Source organism: Nicotiana sylvestris, chromosome 1 (assembly GCF_000393655.2).
Source record: "Nicotiana sylvestris chromosome 1, ASM39365v2, whole genome shotgun sequence".
Taxonomy (NCBI): domain Eukaryota; kingdom Viridiplantae; phylum Streptophyta; class Magnoliopsida; order Solanales; family Solanaceae; genus Nicotiana; species Nicotiana sylvestris.
In genome coordinates, this window is record NC_091057.1 from 179,882,357 (window position 1) to 179,910,284 (window position 27,928).

At 35.5% G+C, this 27,928-nt stretch overlaps 3 protein-coding genes across 3 annotated transcripts; 2 read left to right on the plus strand and 1 right to left on the minus strand.

Moving 5' to 3' along the window:
* The first annotated feature begins 257 nt into the window (after positions 1–257).
* LOC104213696 (uncharacterized) lies at positions 258–3,852 on the plus strand. Its single transcript, XM_009763231.2, has 7 exons — positions 258–404; positions 500–665; positions 973–1,031; positions 1,376–1,494; positions 2,138–2,372; positions 3,035–3,158; positions 3,610–3,852. The coding sequence occupies exons 1-7, from the start codon at positions 345–347 to the stop codon at positions 3,687–3,689; spliced, it is 843 nt and encodes a 280-aa protein (XP_009761533.1). The 5' UTR covers positions 258–344; the 3' UTR covers positions 3,690–3,852.
* A 9,485-nt stretch (positions 3,853–13,337) lies between these two features.
* Positions 13,338–15,506, plus strand: LOC104213695 (9-divinyl ether synthase). The gene is made up of 2 exons (XM_009763230.2): positions 13,338–14,302; positions 14,793–15,506. The coding sequence occupies exons 1-2, from the start codon at positions 13,413–13,415 to the stop codon at positions 15,337–15,339; spliced, it is 1,437 nt and encodes a 478-aa protein (XP_009761532.1). The 5' UTR covers positions 13,338–13,412; the 3' UTR covers positions 15,340–15,506.
* A 9,177-nt stretch (positions 15,507–24,683) lies between these two features.
* On the minus strand, positions 24,684–25,406 carry LOC138877488 (uncharacterized). The gene is made up of 2 exons (XM_070157100.1): positions 25,318–25,406; positions 24,684–25,275 (listed from the first exon to the last, which is right to left on the minus strand). The coding sequence occupies exons 1-2, from the start codon at positions 25,404–25,406 to the stop codon at positions 24,684–24,686; spliced, it is 681 nt and encodes a 226-aa protein (XP_070013201.1).
* Between the last annotated feature and the right edge of the window lie 2,522 nt (positions 25,407–27,928).

Genomic DNA, 27,928 nt, shown 5'->3' on the forward strand with positions numbered 1-27,928 from the left:
ATTTTATATACTTTTTTAGCTACTAAATATAAATAGTTTCTGACGGGGGCTAAAAGTGAAAAAAGCCCACGATACTTTGGTCAAATCCTGCCAGGGACGGGCTGATGTTTTATAGGATCAAGAGCAGGCCCAGAACTCCCTCACTCTTCAACGTTGTGGACTGGCCCGTAATAAAGTGGCCTTAAGTTATGTGGGCCTATGACGGCCCAGCCCAACGCCCAACCCGTACAAAATAAGAAAAGAAGAAAAGAAGATTCAAAAGAACAACCTTGCATTCTTGCGCCACAAGTCCGAATCACTGCCTTGGCACTCGAGTCTCGAAAGTAGCTTGAAATTTACAATTAATGGAGTTTTATGCTGAGGAAGGAAAGAGTTTGAGCTCAGATAACTCCACGTTGATTCTGGTATGCTTCTAGGGTTTTGCTCTCAACTTCTTTAGTGATTCTTCCACTATTTTTTTTTTCCGGTTCTGTAATATTGTTATTTGTTTTTGCTGTAGCCGGCGCTATCGGTAGGAAATGTAGGGCAACTAGCGGTGGATCTTCTGGTAGCTTCTTTGAGAGCGGAGAGAATTGGATATTTGGACGATCCAAATGTAGTTCCCTGCGTTGGGAATGACGCCTATTGGCCTTCTCCACCTGGTGAACTCGCTCTTCCCGTCGAAGGTATATATTGAACAACTTATTACTTAATTTGGCTTGTGCATTATTATATTGAGGACAATTGAAGAAATATTAAAGTAGTTTTATTTAAGAGTTTGTTTCTATATATGTTCATTTGAATTTGACTTTGAATAGTTAGATGAATTTGAAAAATTGATTCAATGTATAGAATAGTATTGTTATTGGAATGATGGCAACTGTTTTGGAACGTTACAAAATGAAAAGAGTATCATTTAAATTGAAATGCGAGGAGTATAATTTTTGAGATTTTAGGAAGGGAAATGATGTTTCTGATTTTGGATCATGGCAGTATATGAATCATCTCCTGATGCATTGGCTCTGGTACAGCAGAGGTCTCCGGTTGTTAAGGTAAATGTTAATACTTTTTTTTGCAATGGGTATCATTGCTGCTTGATCTGGTCTTTTTCTCTCGTGCAAGCCATCTAGGAGGGAATATAATGCAAGAGCATTTAACATCTGTTTATACCATCAGGTATTTAAAGCAACTATTGGTATCTGGTAATAGTAAGTGTGAATTAATTGATTGGGAAAAATGGTAAGTAGACTACTACTCCTGGTTAAGCTACAGTGATAATGTGAAAATTGTTTACATGGACTGTCTGTATAACTTAAATCCAACTTTTTATTGCAATGTATGCAATCAAGGTTTTGTCTTTTAGGTGGTTGTTTAGTTTTAACAACTTACCCAACAGGGCATGATGGTTGAATTTGCTAGGAACTTGGCGAATTTTGCTGCTGCCAATGGGAAGAAACATGTAATCGTGCTCTCAGGCTTGGAGTTTGGGCGTTGGCGAAACATTGATATGTCAAGGTATCAATATATGAGCTTCACTTAAAACATATTTTTTTCTGTTTTCTTTATGTGGTTCAATGATAGAAACTCTGTGATTCCACTTTCTACTTCATCATGTCCTCCCTCCATTGAGGAATTACTTTACATGGAAACTTTAGTTGCTTCTTCTGAGATCATTATCTCGTGAATTGCTGACTGCTCCTGTTATTATGGGAGTTTTAGCCTTTTGCATTCGAATACTTAAATGAAGGGGACTTAATATGTATTAGTTAGGCTGGTGTTCAAACCCTGCCATAGACAAAAGACTGGTGTTTAAGTGGAGAAAGATAGAGGGGCAGACCCATTATCCACCGAGTTTCGAATGTGCGCCACTGGCCCTCGTGGTTTTCTCGGTTATCAAAAAAAGTAAGGACTTAATAAGTAATGGTTGCTAAATAAGATGCTTCTTTGTTGGAAATGTTGCTCGATATTATGTGTACGTGAAAGGTTCCTCTAATTTTGAGTCAATTAGTGAAGGTGAAAATTTCCAAACTGTTGCCTTTTTAAGCTATTAAGTTTGCTGCTGCGTATTCTACTGACTTGCGTTGAGTTCTTTTCTTTGAACATTTTATCTGATTCCATGGTGAAATTGATTTTATGGCTATCATGTACGGTGTACCAGTGGATTGCAGATACATTACCTTTCTAGTTCCAACTCAGATGGAACAGACGATCAGTGTGAAAGCCAGGGCTGGAAGAGATTACCAGAGTATGATCCTTCGCAGAGAATGTGGAAGTATTTAAATGATTTAGCCAAAAATACTGCCTCTGAGGTGGAGGATTTGCCTTATGAAGAGCTAGGAGATGAGGACTACGACGCCAGTTTGCCTTATGCTGCATTGTTCTCTTGTCTTAAGGTTGTGATATACTCGATTCAGTTGTTCACTATGGATAACTTGATGCACTTGTACATTTCATGAAAAATTAATTGTATTTGTCATATGTGGCTTTCGTATTTATAGAATCTGATTTCTTTACTTTGTAGTTTCTTTCAAAATGTCTTTGCTTATGTTGCTAAATCCTGCTGTCTTTTTGTTGCACCATAATACATTCCACATGAGCTTGAGATTTCCAAGTAGTTCGGTTTCTTATTTTGTTTTGGGATTGTGTTCCTTCCCAGATAGTTCAATGCTGCAGATCTGACATGTATTATAGCATGCTTAAAGTAATTATTTGTTCTCGCATCTCAAAAAAGGTTTTTCATTCTCTGATGAAGTTATAGTTGATTTTTCCTTTTGCATAGTTTTGATGTGTCATCTGAGTATGGTGCAGGTTTCAGATTGTAACTTCTCGTAAAACTATTTCTCCAGCTAAAGTTAGCACAGCTTCTTTGGAGATATGTTTAAGATGGAATGAGTTCAATGAAAAACTACTATTAAGGTTTCCTTTGTAATTTCTGCTATCAGTATCTCAAGACTATTCTTGATATGAACTTAGATATGTATCCACATTTTTATGTTAAGTATACTTTTCTACCCTGATTGAGTTTGTGTAATAATCTATTTGTTTGTTGGTCTAGGCCAAAGGTCTGAAGGTCACTTGTCTACTGTGTTATTGCTCGGAGGGAGACAACATTCCCGATGCTTTCAATTTGGCTGATGCAGTGTCAAAAGCTCTGGGGCTCCGACCTAATAGTTCTCAAGGTGAGTTATTGTTTCCTGGTATGATCAATCAGCTTTCTTTCCTTGATTTCTTGATCTCTGTACAATAATACAATGCTTGTTATGAAAACTAATGCTGCTATAGCGCTTTAAGTACCTAAATACGGTCAGGTAACTCTTATCCTGTCAGCTAGTGGCTAATAATACTAAGTGCTATCTGCTTGATAAATTTACATGAGAAGTGATTGAGCTAATGAAGATAATTAGATCATCTTCAATTGTTTTTTTGACTGTTTTGGAGGGGGAGGTATTGGGATTTCATGCCTTTTGAGTATTTTTAAAATTATCGCAAAATGCATAGATATGGACTAGGGTAACCTAGGGATATTACCTTTCTAGTACGTTTAAAATTGCCATAGGACGCATAGATGTGCACTATCTTGTAACATAATTTTTGAGGCACTAACTGACCTCTTTTACTGGTGTCGTTCAGGTAATGAAGGTGGAAGCTGGACTGTACCGTTTTCGTGGAAGAGTGTGTATGGTCCTCCACCAGATATGTCTCTTTTCTAGGCCACTTTGGAGCAATTTTATATCTGTTGTTATATCTCTCTCGGACTTTTTGGCCATGATCAAGTGAAATTTATATCTATGGTTCACTTTGGCTGTACAAGTTTCTAGTTCGAAAGTGTTTGTCATAACAATTTTAAGGGAAAGAGTAGCTGTGTTATTTAAACTCGTAAGCATCTTTTCAGCTTCGTTAATTCATCAAAAGATCGTTAAAATATTAGGTTGTAATGGTGACAAAAATAAGGTTCAGATTCTCCATAACCCCAACTTAAGGTGGAAATGGAAAAAATTAGAAAGTATTGTTTTTGAAGTAAAATCATTTTCTTTGAAAAGGTTAATTAGGTAAGGTACATAAATAAAGCTGCCTTTGATATGCAGAAATTTTTTTGGCCTTGACGAGATAAAAACTACTCGTACAATGTCAGTCAAACCTTTATATAACACCCGCATTTGTTCCAATATTTTTTAGATGCTATAGTGAAATGCTATTATAGAAGACATATATTATAACCTAACATAAAAGATCAATTCCGAGAAAACTTGACTTTTATAATAAATAGGGACGTTATAAAGAGGTCTGCGTGTAACTAAAAAAAGAGATGATTTTAGGTGAAGGCAATTCTTTTTGCCTTGCGAAGAAAACAGATAGTTGAGAATTTGTCATGCTTGAACTTTACCATGGGACGTAACTGCATAGTATATGGCATAGCTTAAGAATATGATAATTTATTGATCTAACTTCTTTTTTTACTGGAGATTGTGTTTAACTTACTTTTTAAAGACGAATCACGTACAGTAACATCTGGCGGAACATGAATTGGCTGATATTTGAAGTATAAGTTGAAAAAAAAGTATTTAAAAATTTACACCATGGAGGTATGCGCTCTATGCCTTAACCCTGGGCTATTTACGATAGATCTGGAAGATGTTTTCACACCTACAAAACTTACCTAATTCCTAGAAACCAGACATTGTTAGAATATGAGGCTCATTAAACCTTTAGCGGCACATTGTAATTTACAGTACACCTCTTATCTTATGGGTAATCGTACTTGTGATTTTGCGTCAGCATCACGTTGGAATTTATTGTACTTTTGGAGAGATTTTAGTCAGAAGCAGACTTATGTGTAACATTAAGGATTCACAAAATATGTAAGCAACATGAGCTTGCAGGAGGGCCAATCAAATCAACCGAGAAAATAAGCTGGGATTTCTTTATTTAGTTAGTTGAGAAGCCAGGAAAAGAAAAAATGATTATTCATTAATTGGTGTGTGTTATAAATAGAATTTTATTTATGGTGAATGTCTATATTTAAAGAGATTTTAAAGTTCATTACTTGGTGGCAAAATCACCATTTCCCTATAAATAGAGGGGTCCTATAACATTGTAATTCATCCCAAATCAATAAGAATTCTCTCTCTCTCTACTTTTCTCTCTTCTTCTTTTATTGTTCATAACACGTTGTCAGCACGAGACTCTAACCAATTGAGTAGAAGCTTTGGGATTGAGCATAATGATTGTGATCAATTGTTCCATGAACTTACTTCATGATTAAATTCTGGATTTAAGGTATGTATTTTACCATATTTTTCTCTTTTATTCTATAATTTGATTTTAAATACAAGCAAAGATAATAAATTTTGATTATAACTCTAATGGAGTTAGTAAGAAATTATAACCACCCAAAGTGGTAAAATTTCTATGCCTTGCCACGATTAAATTCATGTATGATTGTGGGCAAAGAATTGGAAACTCGTCCCATTGAATTTGATTCATTCTCATTCCCTTAAGAGAATGTGATAGCAGTATGTAATAAGTCTGAAAGAAGACAAAATTATTACTATGAATGTATCAATGGATGTGGACGTGACAATAGACAAAATTATAATCGTCATCATTGTGACAACGAGAACAATAAGGATTCTCAAAATAATCCTGCACTTTGTGAAAGTAATATTTGTCATTAATTTGACATGAGATTTTGTAAAGCACATATAGATGATTATGGTCCATTCATGATGTGAATGTGACAAAATGTGATTTATGAATATATATTCATTCTTCGAAGAATATGAACGTGCTAGTGGTAGTGAATATACCACAATCACCTCTAGAAGGAGATTTGAGATGGAAAAAATAAATAATGTCATTATTATGGCATGAATTGTCGTTGGTCACGTACCTATATACGCCAAAATATTATGGCAATGTGATTATTAAAAGACAACGATAATGCAAGAAACAGATCTGGCATATAATTTGACCATGACCATAATGGTATAACTTTCTCTTTAAAAGAGATATTTATCACATGGATGTTGATGAATATGTGGTAGTACAAAAAAAAATTAATTTAGAGCTATGGAAGAGCCAATTATTACTATTTTGGAGGAATACAATTGATTATCATGTAAATTTATTGTGTCGTAGTAAGTCTAAAAGAAACTTATTCAGTTTCTAAAGTATTCGCGAAAGCGGTCGATTATATTGAGACTATAAATAAAGGAAGGATTTAATATTTCTATTACTACAACTTGTAGCGGGTAATATTTATGTGAAAAGTTACCCGCTTTATTCTCCAATTTCTACTATACAAATTAAAGAATACCACAATAAAGTGGATGTTTATTTATATAAAAACTCATATCATAATAAACTTGGAGTTTATTGATAATTGCACATGTCATGGTATAAACCTGAACTTTATCAATATTGATAATTTATTCAGTTGACATAATTGGTTTAGCCATATCAATTCAAGTATGATATGCAAAAATAAAAGAGAATTCACATGAGTAAATATTAAAGAACTAGAAAGTTCTTTAAGAATTCTCTTATGTTGCTTGTCCTCATTAATTAATAGACCAACTAAAATTGGGATTGAATCCCATGAATGCTGGAAATATCAAAGGTGAATATGGGCCCATTCACCCGCCATGTATACCACATAAGATGCATCTATGAGATGGTTACATGTGCAATTATTATTAACCCGCAACGTGGTATTTTGCGAGGTAACTTGTTCAATAATTTAATTTAGAGCATAATTTCCATAGTTTCTATTCAAGCTAATTTATCTTGATAAGTTGGTTTACATCACAACTGGTTTAGCAAGATGATTCATTGAGTGCCTCCACTTAATAACTAAATTGTCACGTCCCAAACTACCCTCTAGACGTGACTGACACCCAGCTAACACCACATGCCGGGCGAACCATACTTTCTTACCTTAGCCATTAATTTACAGCATTTGATTAATTAAATGAGTATCCAAATAATCTGATTACTATTATGAATAATTAATATCTCAAAATATAAGATTAACACTCTAACCCAAATCCCACACAATACCATGGAGTATCTACGAGAATTACAAAAGACCTTATATGAATAAATGATAAAGACTCTTTGGGCAGCCTCCACGAACAATGCGGCGGCTAACCTCAATGACTGAATCAACTCTAGCGAACTCGTCGGCTACAAGCTCCGTCTTCACTAATAGTATCTGCATGGATATGCAGGTAAGGAGTGAGTTATACATAAATATAACCCAGTAAGATCATCGACCCGCCACTCTGAATACCTCTGAAACAAGTGTTAGAAATACAAACACACAAAGAGCATAGAGATAATATGCACATAAATTCTTTCACCATATAATTACTCTATAAGGTCCAAACAATTATTCAACAACAACACTATTTATATCTCAACACAATCTACATTAAGGACTTATCATTAACGGCAGTGCAGGAAATTAACCAAACACCCCGACGAGTCCACAACAGCATACACAATGCCCCAAATTTATAACGGCGGCATACACAATGCCCCAAATTTTATAACGGCGGCATACACAATGCCCCAAATTTTATAACGGCGGCATACACAATGCCCCAAATTTTATATCGGCGGCATACACAATGCCCCAAATTTATAACAGCTGTATACACAATGCCCCAAAATATGTTACGGCAGCAAAGGAATAAATTCTAACGCCCCAACGACATTGCACGAGGCTACGCCACATCACATCACATCACAAATCATTCATTAAATAATTTTAGCTTTTTACAAAATACTATATATATTTGCGGCTGGTCATCGACCACCGATTCTGCCAAGCGCACGCTTGTCCCAAAACATTGACCAGGCAGAAAAAAAAATATACTTTCAAAAGGGGTTTTGGAAAAGCAAACATCCAAAGCTTAAAGTCTCCTAATGAGAACTTGCCCAACCTTGTGACGTCTATAACACCAACCGAACGGACTTCAATGGCCTCAATCTATCAAAAATATTGAATAACAATATCAATGATTCTAGTCGAGGTAAATCTCAATATTCCTAACTTTCAAACCTAGAGCTATATTTTAATATCCTACCTATTAAATATTATTTTTTTAAAAGATAAGGACATATCCCAATATCTCAATCTAAACTCAATATTTAATATCCAAGTCCAATATATGAAAATTCGAGTCCCAAAATAATATTCATAAAGAAAAATATGTATTTGCACTTGAAACCGAAGCCACAATTTTATACGTAATTCTACAGATTCGAACTGGCTAATCATGTTACTGAATAGTCATGTTGAAACCCATTTTTATATCCATCATGTACACAATACACTTAATTGTCATCACAATTCCTCTCATCATTACCTAATGATTGATTAATCATTGTATCCCTAAATTCATTGAGGCAGAAATCGATATATCAGTGAAATAGTTTAATTTTCATAGTATATGCTAAAAAATACTTTCCCCTCCCCTCAATCATTAATTAGTTATTAGGTATAATCCATAATCTCTTTATAATCCAAAGCCATGTACATAGGTAAAGTTTGGATATATCTACATACCTTGTAATTGAGTTTTCCTCTGTAATTTTCCTCTGCATTGAAGATAATCAAGCAAGCCTTGTATGGTCTCCTGACTGATACAGTGTGGGTTACTATATTTTTATCAGGGAATTAAGCCATAAAATCATATAGTCCAAAGAAAAATTGACACTTGATGACAATACATAAGGGGAATTGGCAAATTTTTAGCCTTATATTAGATTTTGGCAAAAGTAGCCCCAAATAATTAGCATTTTATAGCCAAATCCTAAAAACTACCCTATTTTATTATTTATTCTCCTAACCGTTTGCTGCTCTCCCTCTTATTGTTCGCTGGTTCCCCTCCCCCTTCTTGTTCGCTGCCTCCCCCATTCCCTCCCTGCCTCCCTATTCCAAATGAGATTAAAATGGTGGATTAACTCTACCATTGGTTTACTCAGTATTACCCATCAAGTTCAGAGGAGCGAAGCTTTAATATAGAGCGACAAATTAATATCTGCATACAATTCTTCGAGGTTCAAACATACATACATATATATATATAAACATACATACATATATATATATATGTATATATATATATATATATATGTATGTATGTATGTATTCATAAGAAATTATATATTATATATTGGTATATGCAGGAAGGAAAGTAATTTTTGATATACATTTTAATATACACAAAGAAGGATAATAAATTTGTGATATATATTTTGATATACACGTTTTATTATGTATTATACAGTGTGATATACAAATAATATAATTAGTTTTTTGTGATACACTTGGATACAAAGATAATAATAAATTATAGACAACTATCGAAGGAAAATAAATTTTTGATATACACAAAGAAGAAAAATAAAGTTGTAATGTATATAGTGGTATACACGTTATTTAACATGTTATACAGTATGATATACAAAAAATAAAATTTATTTGTGTTATACACTTGGATATACACTATGATATACAAACTATATTTATAATTTTTAATGCTTGTGAGAAATAATTTAAAAACCTAGAAAAAAGATTGTAGAGATTTGGGAAAAAATCTTGAAAGATTTTCGAATTCTAACTAAAAGAAAATAAAAGCCTATTTTTAGGGTAATGGTTGGACCATTAGAATAGAGAGAAGATCATTAAATGTTAAATTTAGGTTACGTGTGCCAAATGCTAAAAGATAGACTATTTTCTGCCAATTATTGGACTAAATTGTTATGCAATGCCAAATCCTCTAGTCCAAACCCTAAGTCCAAACACGTATAACATCACGAGATTTGGGCTTTAGGCCCACTTCTTTCATCTCTATACCTATCCAAAATTACTACATCTCTTATTAGTATGTGAATTATAAATTAGGTCCACTAACAATTTATTTCGCATAGTAATTTATAAATCATAACATATGTATTTCTTTCACTAGCTTAATATTTGACCCAATAGCTATAAAAAGAAATTAATTTCTCTAGTCTCACAATTTATAGGTATATAAAAACTCAAGTTATTACATAAATTATTGCTTATGAGAAGAAAGTTATATATATCCGTTTGATATACGTTATAAACGAAAGTATATTATTTTCTCCCCTCGCAAATGGTTCAGGGTCAGGAACCAAATACTTCCATCTTATTATTATTGATGTGCGGTGTATATTTTGATTGATACCATAAATGCACAAAGATGGGTTTTCAAAGTTGAGGAAATAAGTTAGTTTTTCTAACATGAGGGGGAGACACGATAAACAATTGAGAAAAAGTTACGTGGATTGAATTATCATGTGTAAATCTAGATCCTCGAATAAAATAATATGAACTTGAAGTTCAAAAAAAAAAAAATCATCTGCAGTATATTGCAAAGCATGCAGACGCATTTGCTGACCCAAACAAAGTAATTATATTCTCAATGCAAATGCTCCTATTAGAATAAGTCTTAGAAGGACAAAGTTTATGGTACGTTTAAAGCATATGGACAAATTGGTTTCAAATAAACTTCTTGACAAAGAAGACGAGCAAATGATCAAAATGATCATAATAAAGTAGGCAAGTGATCTAGAAGATCACATGACATAACACTTCCTAAAATCTCAGGAGAGATTCACGTACTTGAAAATATGAATGAAGAGATCTTTATGTTATGTTTTTACTAAAAAATATTTGAACCGATATAAAATATTTGTCGGTGACATATATCATAGCTCTAAGTATAGATGAGGATCTTAAAAATATTAGCCAAAATGGAAGGGAAACAATTCAAGTAGAATTGGTTTCATATGAAAGAGATGTTGTTTTGGACATGTTCAAACACTTGAAAGTATAAAGTCAATGATATGTGCAATCAACTTTTCGATATTTTATTTGTCTAGCATGGCATGAAAACTTGATATGCATCTAATTAAAGTCTATCATATGACTTATATGACTTAACTTATATGGCAATCCCTGAAGGATTTAAATTGCTTGAAGCATATACAGTTCTTGATCTTGAAGTACCACTTCCTCAGGGCAATTTGTGCACAAATGTATCTTGCTATAACTATAAGTATGATAATTTGATAGCAAGAGTTTTCACCTCTATGTGAAGATATTGAAATGACGATTCCAATAAGATCATATGAAGACAATACATTTATTAGGGATATGATTTCAAGGTGAAACAAATTCGTTCAAGTTAATATGGCTAATTTGTTTGTCGAATCTCTACCAACGATCTTTTGAAGATGGTGCACAAGATTGGAATGCAAAGACTTAAAGATGTGAATTGATGCTTTTATCAGGGGGAGCTAATGCGCGTTGCACTCTTTTTCCCTTACAAGGTTGTGTCCCACTGGATTTTCCTTGCAAGGTTTTTAACGAGGCAACCAAAAGGCGTATTGTTAGATATGTGTACTCTTTTTTCCTTCACTAGAATTTTTTTCCCACTGAATTTTATTTTAGTTAAGGTTTTAACGAGGCACATTATCTGTTGAATAGACATTCAAGGGGGAGTGTTATAAATAGAATTTTATTTATGGTGAATGTCTATATTTAGAGAGATTTTAGGATTCATTACTTGATGACAAAGTCACTCTTTCTCTATAAATAAAGGGGTCTTATAACATTATAATTCATCTTACTTTTCTCTGTAATACTCTTCTTTCTTTTATTGTTCATAACAGTGTGAGAAATTTACTTTCTGTGTGGCACAAGCAATACTAATTGTGTGAAGGTGTTCTCTTCTTGACAAGTGTAATTAGCGGGCGCGAAATTTTCATAATCACCTCCTGTGTTCATGCATTTTCAATTCGGTCCTTAATATAATTTATGTGTCTTATTTTTCTTTTTAATATGCTAAAATAGATTTCAACTAACTATATTTAAGTCGATAAATTTCGACGAATTCCATCTCTCACACAAAGGTGACTCGCGCTCATCCTATCATAATCTATCCACAATACTAGAATAATAGAGGGAGAGAGAGAGTTGTTTTGATGAATAATTCATTGGTTCTGTATATATTATCCGTCAAATTAAAAGTTTGTATCTTGGCACCAGGATAATTAAGAAAATATCAAAGCAGCAGTCTTCCGCGACACCTTTAATATTAAAATGAGGTGAAAACGAATATATTAGAAAAAAATTACTCAATCATAATCCATTGGAACTGATACACAGCTCAAGGACATACGTTAACATATTTTCTTCTTCTCTACTATGACATCTACTACTTGTTGAAGTTTCGTTTCCCTACTTTCAAAGCACAATAATAGATTAATTCTATAAAAAAAAAAAAAAAACATGATAAAAAATGTTAAAGGGCTTAGAGTTAGGTACCTTGCAACTTGACTCAAAAAGATTAACACGAAAAATGTAGAAATTTACTCCTAAACTATGCGAAATAGTATTTGATCTCATGGTTGAAAACGAAATTATTAAGAGAATTTTTTTTTTTTACGACAAATATCCATTTGAGTTGATCCAAAGCTAAAGGACAGTTAATCATGATTCAAGTATTGTTTTTTTCTCTATCATAAAAATTGATCTGAAATAGATATTGCACTTTAATTTGTCTTCGTGAGACTTTCTTGGAATTTTCTACATATTGGCTATTGAAGCTCCATTTGCTAATTCCATAGCACAATAATATACTCCCATTCCTTTTTACTGATCTCTTATACTAAAAATGATTTTTATTTATTTATTCATTTTAACAAATTAAAAGAAAATTATTATTTTCTTTCAATATTACCCTTAGTATTAAGCATTCAACTCCTTAAATTTATTGGAGTTACAACTTAATAATCATTAACAAAAGTAACTTAATAAAATAAACCCTTAATAAATAATTTCTTAAGGGCGTGTTTAGTCAATAGATGACTAGTAAAACGAAACGGAGGAACAACAATAATAACAAACCTAGTAATTTTTCACAAGTGGGTTCTAAGGAGGGTAAGATATGTACCCTGAAAGGGTAGAGAAGCTGTTTTCGATAGAAAACGGAGGAAGTAATACTTAATTTTAAATAGAATTTGAAAAAAAAAATGCTGAAAGACTTAACGTCTATTCAAGGTTAGGCGCTTTACAACTAGTCTAAAGATCATATAATAATCAAGCAACTTAACCTAAAACTGCAGCCCCAGGTGGCTGGCTACGTAGTACAAAAGTACTATTTGGTTTTGTTCTAGTTGCTCTGATGTATGAATAATCAAACTTCTCAATTCAAATTACTTGAATAACTCAACGTTCTTTAGCCGCCTGTAAATTGCTGTTGTACTATGTAGACTAAAACCTTTGACATTATTTCTAACGTAGTTCTTATAAATACATCTGTTGGCATCTTCTTCAACTCACTAAACCAATATACACAAAACAGAAACACCAAAAACTACAAAAGATAAAGAAAATGTCTTCCTTTTTAGTATCATCAAATAATCTTCCAGAACGTGAAATCCCAGGTGACTATGGTTTCCCTATTATCAGCGCCATTAAAGATCGATACGATTACTTTTACAAACAAGGTGAAGATGTTTGGTTTCATAGCAAAGCTGAAAAATACAATTCCACCGTTGTCAAAATCAACATGGCACCAGGCCCATTCACCTCTAATGACTACAAATTGGTGGCATTTCTAGATGCCAACAGCTTTGTCTATATGTTTGATAACTCTCTCATTGACAAAACTGACACTCTTGGTGGTACATTCAAGCCTGGTAAAGAGTACTACGGTGGTTATCGTCCTGTTGCTTTTGTCGATACTTCTGACCCTAACCACGCTGCTCTGAAAAACTATATTCTTACTTCATTCGCTAAGCGACATAACTTATTCATTCCTCTATTTAGAAACTCAGTGTCTGATCACCTCTTTCAAAATCTTGAAAAACAGGTTTCTGATCAGGGGAAGTCAGATTTCAATGCACTTCTCCCGAATATGACGTTTGGTTTCATTTTTCGCTTGCTTTGTGACCAAACTAATCCATCTGATACAGTTCTTGGCGCTCAAGGACCAGAACATCTTCGCAAATGGCTTTTTCCTCAGCTTATTCCATCATTGAGTGCGAGAAAACTTCCTAGCTTTATAGAAGATTTGCTCTTCCATAATTTCCTGATACCATTTGGTCTCGTGAAAAGTGATTACAATAAGCTTGTTGATGCATTTAGCAAGAATGCAGGGTCCATGTTAGATGAAGCTGAGAAACTTGGGATCAAAAGAGAGGAAGCTGTACATAACATACTTTTCCTCGTAGGAATTAATATGTTTGCCGGCTTGAATGCTTTCTTCCCTCATCTCATCAGGTCGGTGTTGGAATTTGGACTTTAGTTAATTAGTTACATCCTGAACTAGATAGTAGCATGACACAAGTTATACATAAAAGATAAGGCTCGATCCTAATTTGATTATATGCCGGAGGAATGGAGATATATATCCCTTCCCTAGGTAACAACAATAACACTAGTGTATTATAATCATTGATTACATACATGGAAAATACGATCCAAGTTATAAATAAAATATAAGTTATAATCCTAATTTAATGATATAGGAGACTATTTAACATGTTACTTTACTTACACATTAACTATTAGGACAGGTAACTTTCTTTATTAATAGAGACCAAATATCTTCCCTAGTTAACACAAGAATTACCGTCGTGTAAATGTTCCTTGAAAACATGGTAACTAACGAAGTTGATCACAGGCTTAACCACCGGCCGCTAGCTACTACTCAATCATGGAGTCCTATATAAATTTCTCATATGAACACTTTCTTTCCTCATCTGATCAGGTTTGTGGGCGAAGCGGGGCCTACTCTACACGCTCGACTTGCTAAAGAAATCAGGACAGCTATAAAGGAAGAAGGAGGGGCAGTCACATTATCAGCAATCAACAAGATGAGTTTGGTCGAGTCCATAGTCTATGAAACGTTGAGGCTACGTCCACCAGTGCCACTACAGTACGGTAAGGCCAAAAAAGATTTCATGGTCCAGAGCCATGATGCATCTTACATGATCAAGAAAGGTCAGTTCCTCGTCGGATATCAGCCCATGGCTAGTAGGGATCCCAAGATTTTCGACAAGCCCGACGATTTTATCCCTGATAGGTTCATGGGAGAAGGAGTGAAAATGCTCAAACATGTTCTTTGGTCTAATGGAAGGGAAACAGAGAATCCAGCACCAGATAATAAGCAATGTGCAGGAAAAGACTTGGTGCATTTGTTGGGCAGGCTAATGTTGGTGGAGTTTTTCTTGAGATATGACACTTTCACCGTGGAAATCACTCCTCTCTTTCGCGCACCAAATGTTGCAATCAAGACATTAACTAAAGCAACTTGATTTTCTGATGTATTGGATGCTTAATCAAGTCATCAAGTGTGTGTGCGCGCATGGGTGTTCTTGCATAATTATTGAATTTTTAATTTGTATTGTATTTATTAATTTGGTTGTTGTTGTATTTGCTATTTTTTATTGAAATGAATAAACTAGAAGAATTACACATTGTATATACTTGTCCACTATGAAAGATTGTTAGTTGTTAGCTGACTTGTTAAGACGAGCATCAAAATGTTTTTACTTTTCATTACGCTTAGTACAGAGACCATTTGCTTTCTATATTCTGCAAAAAAAAAAAAAAAAAAAAAAAAAAAATGTTTTTGCTCATTTGCTTGTAATCTCAAGCTAGTGATTGTGTCCTACACGGTACTGCCCAACCCAACTCAAATAAAGAAAGAACATTATTTCCTCCGGTCACCAATAAGTGATTTTTGTGGTCCAAAATATCTGATTTTTTTAGATTTCAAAAATAAATTAATTATTTTTTTCCCTACATTGTCCTTGGACTAAATAGTGTCGGAGTACGTGTTAGAAGTATTTAGGTGAAGAGATAGTAAAGGTTAATATCGTCAATTCATTACTAATTAATGTTGAAAAGTAAATTTCTTAATTTGTGTTAAAACAACCAAAAAATCACTTATTGTGAATCGGAGGGAGTATCAATTAGCGACTGGTACATTAGCCAACATTAGAGACTTTTATCCTGTGGGTACAATCTATAGACCCACTCTACTATTACGAAGTGACAACTGTGTGTCACACCCCTTTTTTACAATCTCACAAACCCTCTTAAAATAATAAAAGGATTAGTAAAGCTCAAATAAGGGTTTTCAATTAGAAAGTGACAAAATTGTATTCAAAAGAAAATAACTCATAGTCGCCACCTGACTTTAATTTTGGTGTGTCAGGTCACCGTTTTAAAAAAAAAAAAATCCTTTTAAAATATTTTAGACTCTAAAACTAAGTCCGCACTAGAGATTCGGGAAAGGGAGTTCATTTGACTCAGGGAGAAGGTGTTAGGCACTCCCCAAGTCTCGTAACTAGTACGGTTGCATACTTGATCTAGTCGACTTTTAAAATATTCAAGTTGAGGTAAAATCACGAAAAAGCAAAATAAACACATATGAGGCTCGAGGTCGTCCCCACCTAATAAGAAGAGAAATGAAAATAAAAAATAAAATAAAGATAAAAATACTACGAGTTCTACTATCGATCTCCAAGTACAAATACTTCGGGGCATACCCCAGAATAAAATATATACAAATCCTTCGGGGCATTCCCCGGATAAATTTAATTAAGAGAACGACCTCTCGCCTTGAGACCAACAAAATCCTAAGGCTTGCCTACCCAAATGTGATCGGCCTAAAACATGCTCCTAACGCTCGAAACAATAGGATAATAAAATAATATAAAAGAAAGCTAAGCGAGGATGAATTAACAACATGCTTATTTTTCCTTTTAAATTTCTTAGTTTACCTCATTACCACACGACCCCCATAAAATAGTGATCCAAAATAACTAATTCAAATTATCTACACACGAGGATAACACCCAACATAGAAAATACATGAAAGAAAAGGCAAATGTAACAATTTAAAGATACAGTAAACAAAATAAATAACGAAGTGACAGACCAAAGTATGATAAGAGTCATCTAAAGTCTATCTAACCATCCCCATTAAACTTATTCCTACTCCCCTAGCAGTGAAATATTGAAACTTACTTTGAATTCAATTAAGAAAATAGCAATGAACTGAATCCAAGAGAAATCAATACTGATAAGCCATGAAGTCATCAACCCAATTAACAAAACTCAACTTGCATGTGGTATTCTAGAAGTGAACAGGAATCCCAAAACATTTTTCCTATTAGACTTAATCAATGTGTTTTACTATCACAAGCTGATTTTGAGAAATGAGGCAATACCACAGCGTGAAATACATGCCTCCAAAGTTTTTTTTTTTTTTTTTTTAGTAATTCATTATCATATTCCACCCAATAATAAATCAATCATGCTTCAAAACAACTTAGTCACAAGCAAAAATGGTAACAAATCATCTTTTAAATGAGTGTTTACCATTATTTTACTCGAGAAATCAAAAGACTATGAAAACTCCACAGATTTCAACATAGACGTAAGATAGCTTCAAACAATGGCCTTAAGCCTACTTCAAGGATATGGATTGATCAGGCCATACAAAAACATTAAGTTACGGCAAGCATGACTTGAAATGCTTGCCTTTGCTCAATTTTAACAAAAGATAATCAAAAGACTAATGGAGAATCTCAAGCCAAACATATCATTGACTCGAACTCACTTGGCACTGAGACGTTGTCGTTGTTTCAACACCCAAAGAACCTCATCCAATTCGATTTAGTCAAGAAATTGCAGCACAATTTAGAAAGATTAAGTCACACCAATAGTGAAAACAATTTCGAAGAAATTCCAGCACCCATTTCATGTTTAAACTGACAGAAATAAAATTAGCTAAGGCGCCACGAATTAGCTTTCGATGTTCAGTAATCAAAATAGAGCTTCATGTGAATCAATATGATGCTATCAACAGGCACAAAAGGACAGGATGAAAACCTTAACAACGAGGCAGTATGTTCTCGATTTCATATAAACTTAAGGAATGCAGAAATTTTCACAAAAGCATAAAGAATCGACTACAGTGAGTTAACATGGCATGGTCGCCTATCAAAGAAAGTCAGCCAAACTAATTCTAACAATAATGAGACATGCCTAATCGATTAAAACTATCATGCAATCGGATCAAACTTCAATTAAATTTGTTGGAGCCAGGCAGAACCAAAATCAGAAAGCATTCAAATACCAATAGTAAATAGAACACATGTAGCAGGAGACGATTCATACGAATGCAGTACTATTTGAAACCATGTCTACCAGCATTCAGATTCCATTGTTCCTCTTTAAAACATGTTAACTAAACTCAGAGTTCTAAACCCAACTTTTGACCCTTAAAGCTTTTATCATACTTTGAATCAATACCAAAACAAAGTAAGAGAATCAAAAACGAACCTGAACTGCGAAAACTTAGATTAATTCTACTTTGAACCAAATACAAGTGAATCCGGCAATGAAAATTCAAAGAAGACAGCAGCTACAGTGCGTCAGGATGCAAAAACCACAAACTCAGACTCGAACGACCAACTAGATCTCGGCACCGGAATTTCGAATCCAAACTCAAACTTCAATCAAATTCTGTCTTTGAAAATAAAAATTGAAATTGGAAAGAAGAAGAAGCATATATTTTTTTTGTATTTTTCTGAGATTCAAACTAAACAAAAATCTGAAAAAAATGAAATCCGAAGATCAAAAGGACTAAACAAAATTTGTTTTCATTTTGTATTTTTCTGGTTGTTCCCAAGAAGACCAAAAATCAGAGAAAATTGATGATTTTTCCCAAACCCTAATTTCTTGTCCCTGCTCCCCTTTCTGTCCGAAAATCCTCAAAATATATAGCTCACTCTCGAATCTTCTTCTTCTTCACCAAGAAAACTCGTGGGACCATAAAATAAAATCTGAAATCCTCTTTCACAAACAAAAATCGGAAAAATAAAAACTTTGGACAAAAAATTTCATCCAACGGTTCCCATTCTTCCAAGATTTATTCAAGGGTCCAGATTTTTGTTTAAACAAAGAAAAATAAAGGAAGAAAACGCATGAATCGAATTGAAATGATGAGATTTGTAAGATTTGAGTGACGTGGAAGAAGGAGAGGAGAGGAGGGGGGACCATGTGATGATTTGGGGGAGATTTCCGATGGTTTGGGCGTGGTGGGTCGCGGCAGAAGCGAGGCAAGGGTAGGGCGTCGTTTGGTGAGAGCTTCTTTAAGGTTAGGGTTATGAATATTAGGGTTTTATATGGGTAGGGAAAAAGATGTGGGTCGTTGGATTAAAGGGATGATGGGTTGGGATTTAAGGAGGGAATTGGGGCGGGTCTCAGGCGGGTCAGCGTGTTAGGGGATTGGGGCTGCCGATTTGGGCTTCTTTTTTGTCAAAATTGGGCCTCAAATTTGGATTTCTTCCATTCTTAAAGTCCATTAACTAACAAACCCAATCTTTTAAACTATAAAAAAAAAATTAATTCTAATTAATTAAACAAACTATATCATACTATGAAACTATTTTTTTTTATAAATTATTATATTCAAAACAAAAATGAAAATCATGGTAAAAACAAAAAATATATTGCTATAAAAGTATTAATAACCTAAACTAAATAGAGTAAGATAGAACATGAAACTACTTTTTATTTTTTCAATTTTTGTGCCTTAAAAAATAGAATTATAATTAAAAATAAAGTGAAATCCTATAGAAATAACTCGAATAAATATCCTAAAAATACTAGGACTTTTAAAGGTGATTTTAATATGCAGGTCAAAAATTACATGTCTACAGCTGCCCCTCTTTGACGGGAAACACGAAGTGTTTTCAGACAAAGAACAACAAGACAGGTTTTTTGATCTGACCCTTATTTAGAGAGACAAAACTAAAAGAAAAGAGAATGTGACCGAGCCCTGGTATTTGAGCTGCCTACATATCCTTGGCTATAAAGGAATCATGCCACGTGTAGTTCGGAGTGAGAAAAGCGATGGAGTACCGAGGTGGAGAGCCGAGTGAAGTGCCGTCGAGGTTCCGGTCCGCAGTTCCTGCCATTACATCGAAAATAAAAGGAAAAATTACAGCAAAAGTAAAAGAAAAATACAAGATCCTATCTACTTCTTGTCTTGAATCTCTACTTGATCCTTCAATATGAAACTGAAAAATGGACCCTGTTCTTCAGGCGGGCTCGTGATGCTTCTCTAACTTGAACTTGGAAATTAAAAGTTGACCCTGTTCTTCATGCGGGCTCCTGATGCCTCTTGACTTTGAAAATTGAAAGTAATTCTGAAATGAATTCCCTCGTTCTCCAGGTGGGCGCCTGATTGCCAAAACATTAATTGTATTCTCTTGTTATCCAGGTGGACGCCTGATTGCCAAAACTTGAAATGTATTCCCTTGTTATCCAAATGGGCGCCTGATTTCCAAAACTTGAAATGTATTCCCTTGTTATCCAGGTAGGTGCCTGATTGCCAAAACTTGAATTGTATTCCCTTGTTATCCAGGTCTGCCTGCAATCAAAACAATAGAACAAACAAAATTTTCTGCCCTAGTTTGCACTAGGAAGATTTGTAAGCTATTAGCAAAACTGTAAATCACATATGCTATTGATGCAAGGATGATAGTAAAACTAAATACTTGACTAGGATGTGCGTCTCCTGTGAGTAAAACCAAGAATATTTGACTAGAAAGTGTGTCTGCTAAGAAAAAAACCTGAATGACCCAGACTAGGAAGTGCATCTCCTACGGGTGAAACTTGAATGAACAAAACTAGGAAGTGCATCTCCTAGGGAGAAAACTCAATTTATGAAGTGTGTCTCCTAAAACAAAATATAACATACAAGACCTAGATTAGGAAGTGTGTCTCCTAGGAATAAACATAAATGACTCAAACTAGGAAGTGCGTCTCTTAGGGGTAAAAAATCAATTTAGGATGTGTGTCTCCTAAAAGTATATCCTGGAAAACCCAGACTAGGAAGTGCGTCTCCTAGGGGTAAAACTTCAATGGCTCAAACTAGGAAGTACGCCTCCTAGGAGTGAACTTAAATGACCCAAACTAGGAAGTGCATCTCCTAGGGGTAAAACCTCAGTTTAGGAAGTGCGTCTCCTAAAACAAAAATATAACCTGAAAGACCCAAACTAGGAAGTGTGTCTCCTAATGGGTAAAACTTCAATGACTCAAACTAGGAAGTGTGTCTCCTATGGATGAATTTAAATGACCAACATTAGGAAGTGTGTCTCCTAAAAAAAATAACTTGAAATACCCAGACTAGAAAGTGCATCTCCTAGGGGTAAAATCTCAATTTAGGAAGTGCGTCTCCTAAAACAAAATATAACCTAAAAGACCCCTACTAGGAAGTGCTTCTCCTAGGGGTGATGTTTGATCTTCTCAATAGCCTTTGTGTAAGTAGAATTGGAGTGTTACACCTGAAAAATTCAAGCTTTGTTATGAACATAGCCTTCATCCCTGTTTCAGACAAAGAAAACTTATGAGTTTAAAACACGGTGGTTAGTTTGTGGCCTTGACCTTGAAGGCGGCTGCTTCTGCCCTTGCCAAGATAACTTTGATTTCAACTTGGAAGACCTTGCCTCTTATCGACTACCCATTTTCTTTCAACCCTTATAACAGAAAATACCTCATGCTACATTCGATCCCAATATCTTCTATCTGTTGCATTTTGCTCATAAATTGACATTTACCGAACCTTTGAATTTCACATGAATCCCAAAGCATGTTGATTGTTACCAACTCAGTACGCATACTGTTCTTTCCTGACTTATTCCACTTTGATGTGCTAGCCAGACTCCACTTTGTGCAATTGGAAAGCTGATAGCAGATTTTGAAGTCATTTCTTACTTGTTTTGAAAAAACAGACTCCAGAGGACTTAAACAAAGCAAGAAGAATAGAGTTAAGGGGAGAAGAGATGACATTTAACAAGAAAATCACCGAGTAGAAACTTGTCAGATGTAGATACCAACTCTAATGACCGTGACATGCATTTTGGATTAAAGTGGCCTAATCTGTTAAGCAAGTCTAATGTTCAACTCATGTTGTGCCTCTAAGTTGTGAAACTGGGCTTCAGTGCGCCAATTGTCCTATTTGATCCACAATCCTCAGTCGACTTGTAGTGTTCTGAAAGGTTTTCACCATCAAGCCTCTCTCATTTTGCTCTTTTTCTCAACTCACTATCGCCTTACGGTGCCCATGAGGGTTTTCACCGATAAGACTCTCTCATTTTATCATTTTCTCTTTTTGTACTGGGAACAAGGTATTACCCATGATACAAGAAGATCACACTTTGACCGCGCACTTGATTTGACATCCTCAAATATTGGTCGGAAGGTCTTTCTTTGTACCGTAATGTAGGTTTTTGGACAAGGTTGGAAAGAAAGGGTGGCATGAAGGCTCAAAATAATTTAAAATGAGAGGGTTCAAAATAACAACTTTTGGAATTAGATCTTTTGGCAAAATTAAAACTTCTGCCCTAGTTTCTGGAGTTTGGGGATTTTTTTATGGGATTTCTAAGAAAATTTGCCCCACTCTCGACTTCGCGAAATTATGAAATATCTTATTTGGTGTGACCGAACCGTAAGGCTGCCTACGTATCTTGTGGTGACAAGAATCAGGTCGAACGTAGTTCAAACACAAAGTTGGTTTTTTTTCCTTTCCTTTTCTTTTTTTTTTCTTTTTCCTTTTTTTTCTTTTCTCCTTTTTTTTCTTTTTCTCTCTTCCTCTTTTTTTTCTTCTTTTTCTCTTTTTCTTTTACTTTTCTAGTTCCTAACTCTATTTTTTATTCCAAAAGAGGGGTATGAAACAAAAAATTAGGGCTCAAAATGGGTAGCAAAGAATAATGTGTTTGGGTAGCAGAAAAAATGCCTTCGTCATACCAAACTTAAAAATGCCAAGTACAAACATGAAATTGAAGATAAGCAAACAAATCACACATAGTATCTATTGATAGCATCAACACAAACAAAAAGTGCTAATGCGCAATACCTTTGTCCCAATTATTGAACCTTGCCAGTTCGAAGCAGACTTGACTCAAACTTATCTTGATGTGGAAGAATGCATTTCAACACTCACTGATCTACCTCAAACTTTTGAAAGACATTTCCGTGTTGTATGCTCTTATCAACCTCTTGATTTCCCAGATTTACTGCTTCAGTTTCACTCAATTCAAAGTTCAAGTCATCTCAGAATGCGTGAATCCTTAATTGTTTCCTCAAACACATCCTTTTATCATATTCAAACATGTGCCATTGCTTCATGATTAGACTAACTTTCAAGATCAGGCTGAGAATTATGCGTGCATGTCATGTCACTAGAGTCAACATGAAAAGAACTATAAAAAGAAAAGTAACCTAAGCAAAAACTGACAAGAACTAACAGAAAATAGGAGATTGCATTAGGCAGGTAGTGAAAAGGGTTTGAACAAAACAAGCAAAATAGACATGGGTTACGTCCATGGAACAATCTTAGATAACACTAGACGAGTTACTACAACTAAACAAACCAGGAAAAATAAGAAGAAGAAGGCTTGATCCATAATACAATATCCGAATTATAACCTTGCAATGACCCGAAAAATAGAAATGACAACAAAATAAACCACCAAAACTCCTCCCTGGCTAGCCAAGAAAGGAGTGTCTTTCCAATTACCAAGCTCAACATCTTAGCCACTAGATTGCACATCAAAATTACTGGGATATTCACCAATTTCAATATCATCAACTTGAGTCAGCAAGTTCCCAAGAGGATTTCCATACTCCCTGCCACCACGCATATCCCTCACAAAGTGTGCATCATCATGTGCAGGTAAAGGATTTTGTGCGATATGCTGGGTGTCACTGTCGTGGACCACAATTATCCCTTCTTGAATCATTCTTTCTATATCCCTTTTCAAAGCACGACAATCTTCAATGTTATGCCCTTGGACATTAGAGTGGTAAATGCACCGTACAGTAGGATCAAAACCTTTTGCATATGGGTCCAGAGTATAGCCAAGGAGCGGCTCAATCAGACCAGACTATTTTAACTTTTCGAACAAGCTTGTGTAGGATTTTTCGATTGGCGTGAAACTATTTCTTTGCCTTTGTTCCCCTCTATGGCCCTGTTTCCTAGGGTTGTTGGATGCTTGAAAATGTTGTGAAGGCAAAAATATATTTTTCGGTGCTGGTGCTCGCCATAAGGAGTGACCCAGTGGTTAGACAGATGACCGAACATTGTTCGGACGATAATACTGAAGTGGATTTTGTGGAGCTCGAGGATAGGTTTGGGGTTGGGTCGGGGTCTAGGCTGAGCATATTGATGAGGCGGATCCGTGGGGCCATGTCGTGATCCAGAGACAACCATGGCAGCATCATCATGCTTCTTCTGATCCGGCAAGCTTCTTGTGTCATTCTGAATTGCCTGTGTTGTGGCTTTTAAGGAAGAATAGCTCATGATCTTGCTTGACTTCAACCCATTTTCTACCATTTCTCCCATTTTTACCACATCATTAAAAGACTTATCCACGGCCGAGATCAAATGGTCGAAGTAAGTAGGCTCCTGGGCTTGTTGGAACCCATATTCTCTAAAGTTTTCACTAGGCTTCTTTTCTACCTTGGTCAAGGACAGGCGATCTGAGACAATGTTTATGTTGAACTGAAAATGCCGAGCAAAGGCCTGAGCCAAATCGTCCCATGTGTACCACCTACTGGCGTCCTGGCGGGTGTACCATTATAGAGCTGCCCCACTCAGACTCTGGCTGAAGTACCCCATCAATAGTTCGTCTTTTCCTCCAGCGCCACTCATTTTACTGCAATAACCTCTCAGATAAGCTACAAGATCCCCATGTCCGTCATACAAGTCAAACTTGGGCATCTTGAACCCGGTAGGTAGTTGAACATCAGGGAACAAACACAAATCTTTATAAGCCATACTCACCTGACTTCCTAACCCTTGCATATTTCTCATTGATTGCTCCAGGCTCTTTACTTTCCTAAATATCTTCTCTTGCTCCGCGTTCTTGGGTGGTTTCTCCGTTTCAACATGAGGCTCAAAGTGAGGAGTGTAGGAGTAAGGATCTGGAACTTTGAAGATGGGTTCCGGGGCATAATATTGGGTATCTGGAGCTGGGAATGCGGTTGTTTTGGCCGGTGGAGCATGGAAAGTTTGGGAGGAAGTGCCAGGGTAATTGTGGTAAGGGGTAAAGCCCGGTGCATGTTGAGGAGAAAGGTCAACGGTCGTGGGCATCTGGGCTTGGGATAGTGGTGGGATAGTTGCAGGGTTTTCAGTGTAGTTAGTGGGGAATGAAGGTAGAGGATGCCCCCTGATCCAAGACTGATACATTTCTGCCATCTGTTGTTTCAACCTTTGGACCTCCTCTTTCAATTCAGACTCCGACTCCACAAACTTCCTCGACAGGTCAACAACTCTTGTATCCAAGTCTTTGCTAGCCATGTCTACCTTGCTCTTTGACCTTGTGTTGTACAGATGACTCGCCAAAGTTCCACAAACTAACCACCCTCTCTTATGATAACAATGAAAGTAACAAAGAGGAGTGAAACAAAGCCAACATGTTAGCGTTAAAACATATATTAGATAGAAATATCACATTGCATGCAATGCCCCCTAATCACATTTAACGGTTCTAGAATGGCTTCGAGGGTACGAAGGTCATATGACATCATCCCAATTTCACTCTTCTTGCCCTTTTTCCTCTTCATTTTTCTCTTTAACACTCCTTGGTTTTTCATTTTCTTTCCTCCCTTTTCTTTTGATTACCATTCTTTCCTTTCCACTCAGTTCTTAAATCCCATAATTTCATCCTTTCTTTTCTTTTTCTTTTTTTTAATTTTTTTTTTAAAAAATAATTCGATCGAACCCTATGTAGGTTGCCTACGTATCATGTCCCTCATGAATCAGATCAAGCGTAGTTCTAATAAAGTAATGGACAAAATAAACTAAGAAACAAAAATCTTTTTGGGATTTTTCATTTATAACTTTTTTTTTTGTTTTTTTCAAATACAAAACAGGAAGTACTATAATAAAAGACTAGACAAATTCTTAAACCACCTAAAAGACTCAAAACAGGCTCAAAATACAAAAAGTCTCCTCAAGTAGCTCCTGAATGCAATTGTCTTGGGGTATCTGTCATGCTCAAACTCTAGCAAATTGATCCATACCTTACTGGGGAAAAAAATCAAATAGGGTTAGTGACTCAAGACACATGTGACGCCACGACACCTTCTATTAGACACATGCAAGGCATGATTAAGACTATTTTTGCAAATTTACCTACGTAGCCAAAATGTGGCTATTAGCGCAAACTCAACAAATGTGACCTCTAATGCATAAAAAATACTTCATTTAAAGCTGACATGGCTCCAACCTCCCAACAATCATGGCCTTAAAAAATTACTTTGCGGAAATAGCCCATTTTGCAAAAATGGTTGATATGGCCAAATGTGGCTAGGGACGCGAACACAGCAAGGATGGACCTTAAAGTGATATGACACTGAGTTGTGGACTCAAGTTCCTAAGACATGGGCAATTGAACCACTTTTGCGAAAATGACCCCATTTTGCAAGAATGACCGATGTGGCCAAAAGTGGCTAGACACGCAAATTTAACATGAATAGACCTTAGAATTGAGAGGACACTTTATTGTAGACTCAGGGCTCTAAGACAGGATATAACAAACTACTTTGAGAAAATAATCCTATTTTTGCAAAAATGGCCGATGTGGCCAAATATGACTATACATGCAAGATTTGGATACGACCATGGAAGCCAAGAACCTAAGACTTACTAGGAATACCGGACCCTATGTGGGTTGCCTACGTATCCCGCCCCAAAGGACGAGAATCAGGTATGCGTAGTTCGGGAAGATTGGGCACGGGAGAAAGCTTTCTTCTTCTTTTTTTTAAAACAAATGCAACTAATTTGGAGAAACTATAGAATGTAAAATCTTTTTGGATTTTCTATTTTCTCTTTTTTTTTTTTGACTTTTTGGAAAATGATGGAAAAGTGCAAAATCTTTTTGGTTTTTTCATTTTCAAAATTTTGTTTTTGGTCTTTTCTTGAAAAAGTTGTGAAAGAAAATTATAATTGGGCCCTACTTGCTTCATTTTCACCCTTCTCTCCAAAATATCGGTCCGCCAAATGACCTTTCTACACTCGTAGATGCAACATTTAGCACATAGGATGATTGAATGTCATTTTGGGCCACGGCCTCATTTTGACATAATTTGGATAGGCCTCCTACGACGGGACACGGTGCCTGGGACCGAGCCGTGCTAGGTTTAAATGACATGATTCAAATAGGAATGACCTAAAGACTGACCTAAGTTTGGGGTTCACTAACAAGGCAATTCGGGGGAGCGTATGGTCGATGGTGGCTGCTCAAGCTTTCCACCCACTCCATACGTCCGACGACCTCCCTCCTAAAATAAGGGTGACTCAACAAAGAGTTCGTGTACACAACACGTATTCCGAAACTTGTTGCAGAAAGAATTGACCGGGTAATTCATATGATGACAGTTATAAAGCAGTAAACACATAAAGCAAAAACTCTAAATACATAAACAACTAGCAAATAATAACAAAATATAAAAACATAATAAAAATCAAGTAAAGCTAATGGAAAAGCATAAAAATCTCAACCAAATATTCTAAAAGCCAACAAGATCGTAGTATCAGCTCGAACCTGCAACTCCCCAGCAGAGTCGCCAGAGATGTCATACCCCTTTTTTTACAACCTCACAAACCCTCTTAAAATAATAAAAGGATTAGTAAAGCTCAAACAAGGGTATTCAATTAGAAAGTGACAAAATTGTGTTCAAAAGGAAATAACTCAGAGTCGCCACCTGACTTTGATTTCGGCGTGCTAGCTCACCATTTTTAAAAAAAAATGATTTTTCCTTTTAAAACATTTTAGACTCTAAAACCAAGTCCGCACCAGAGATTCGGGAAATGAGGTT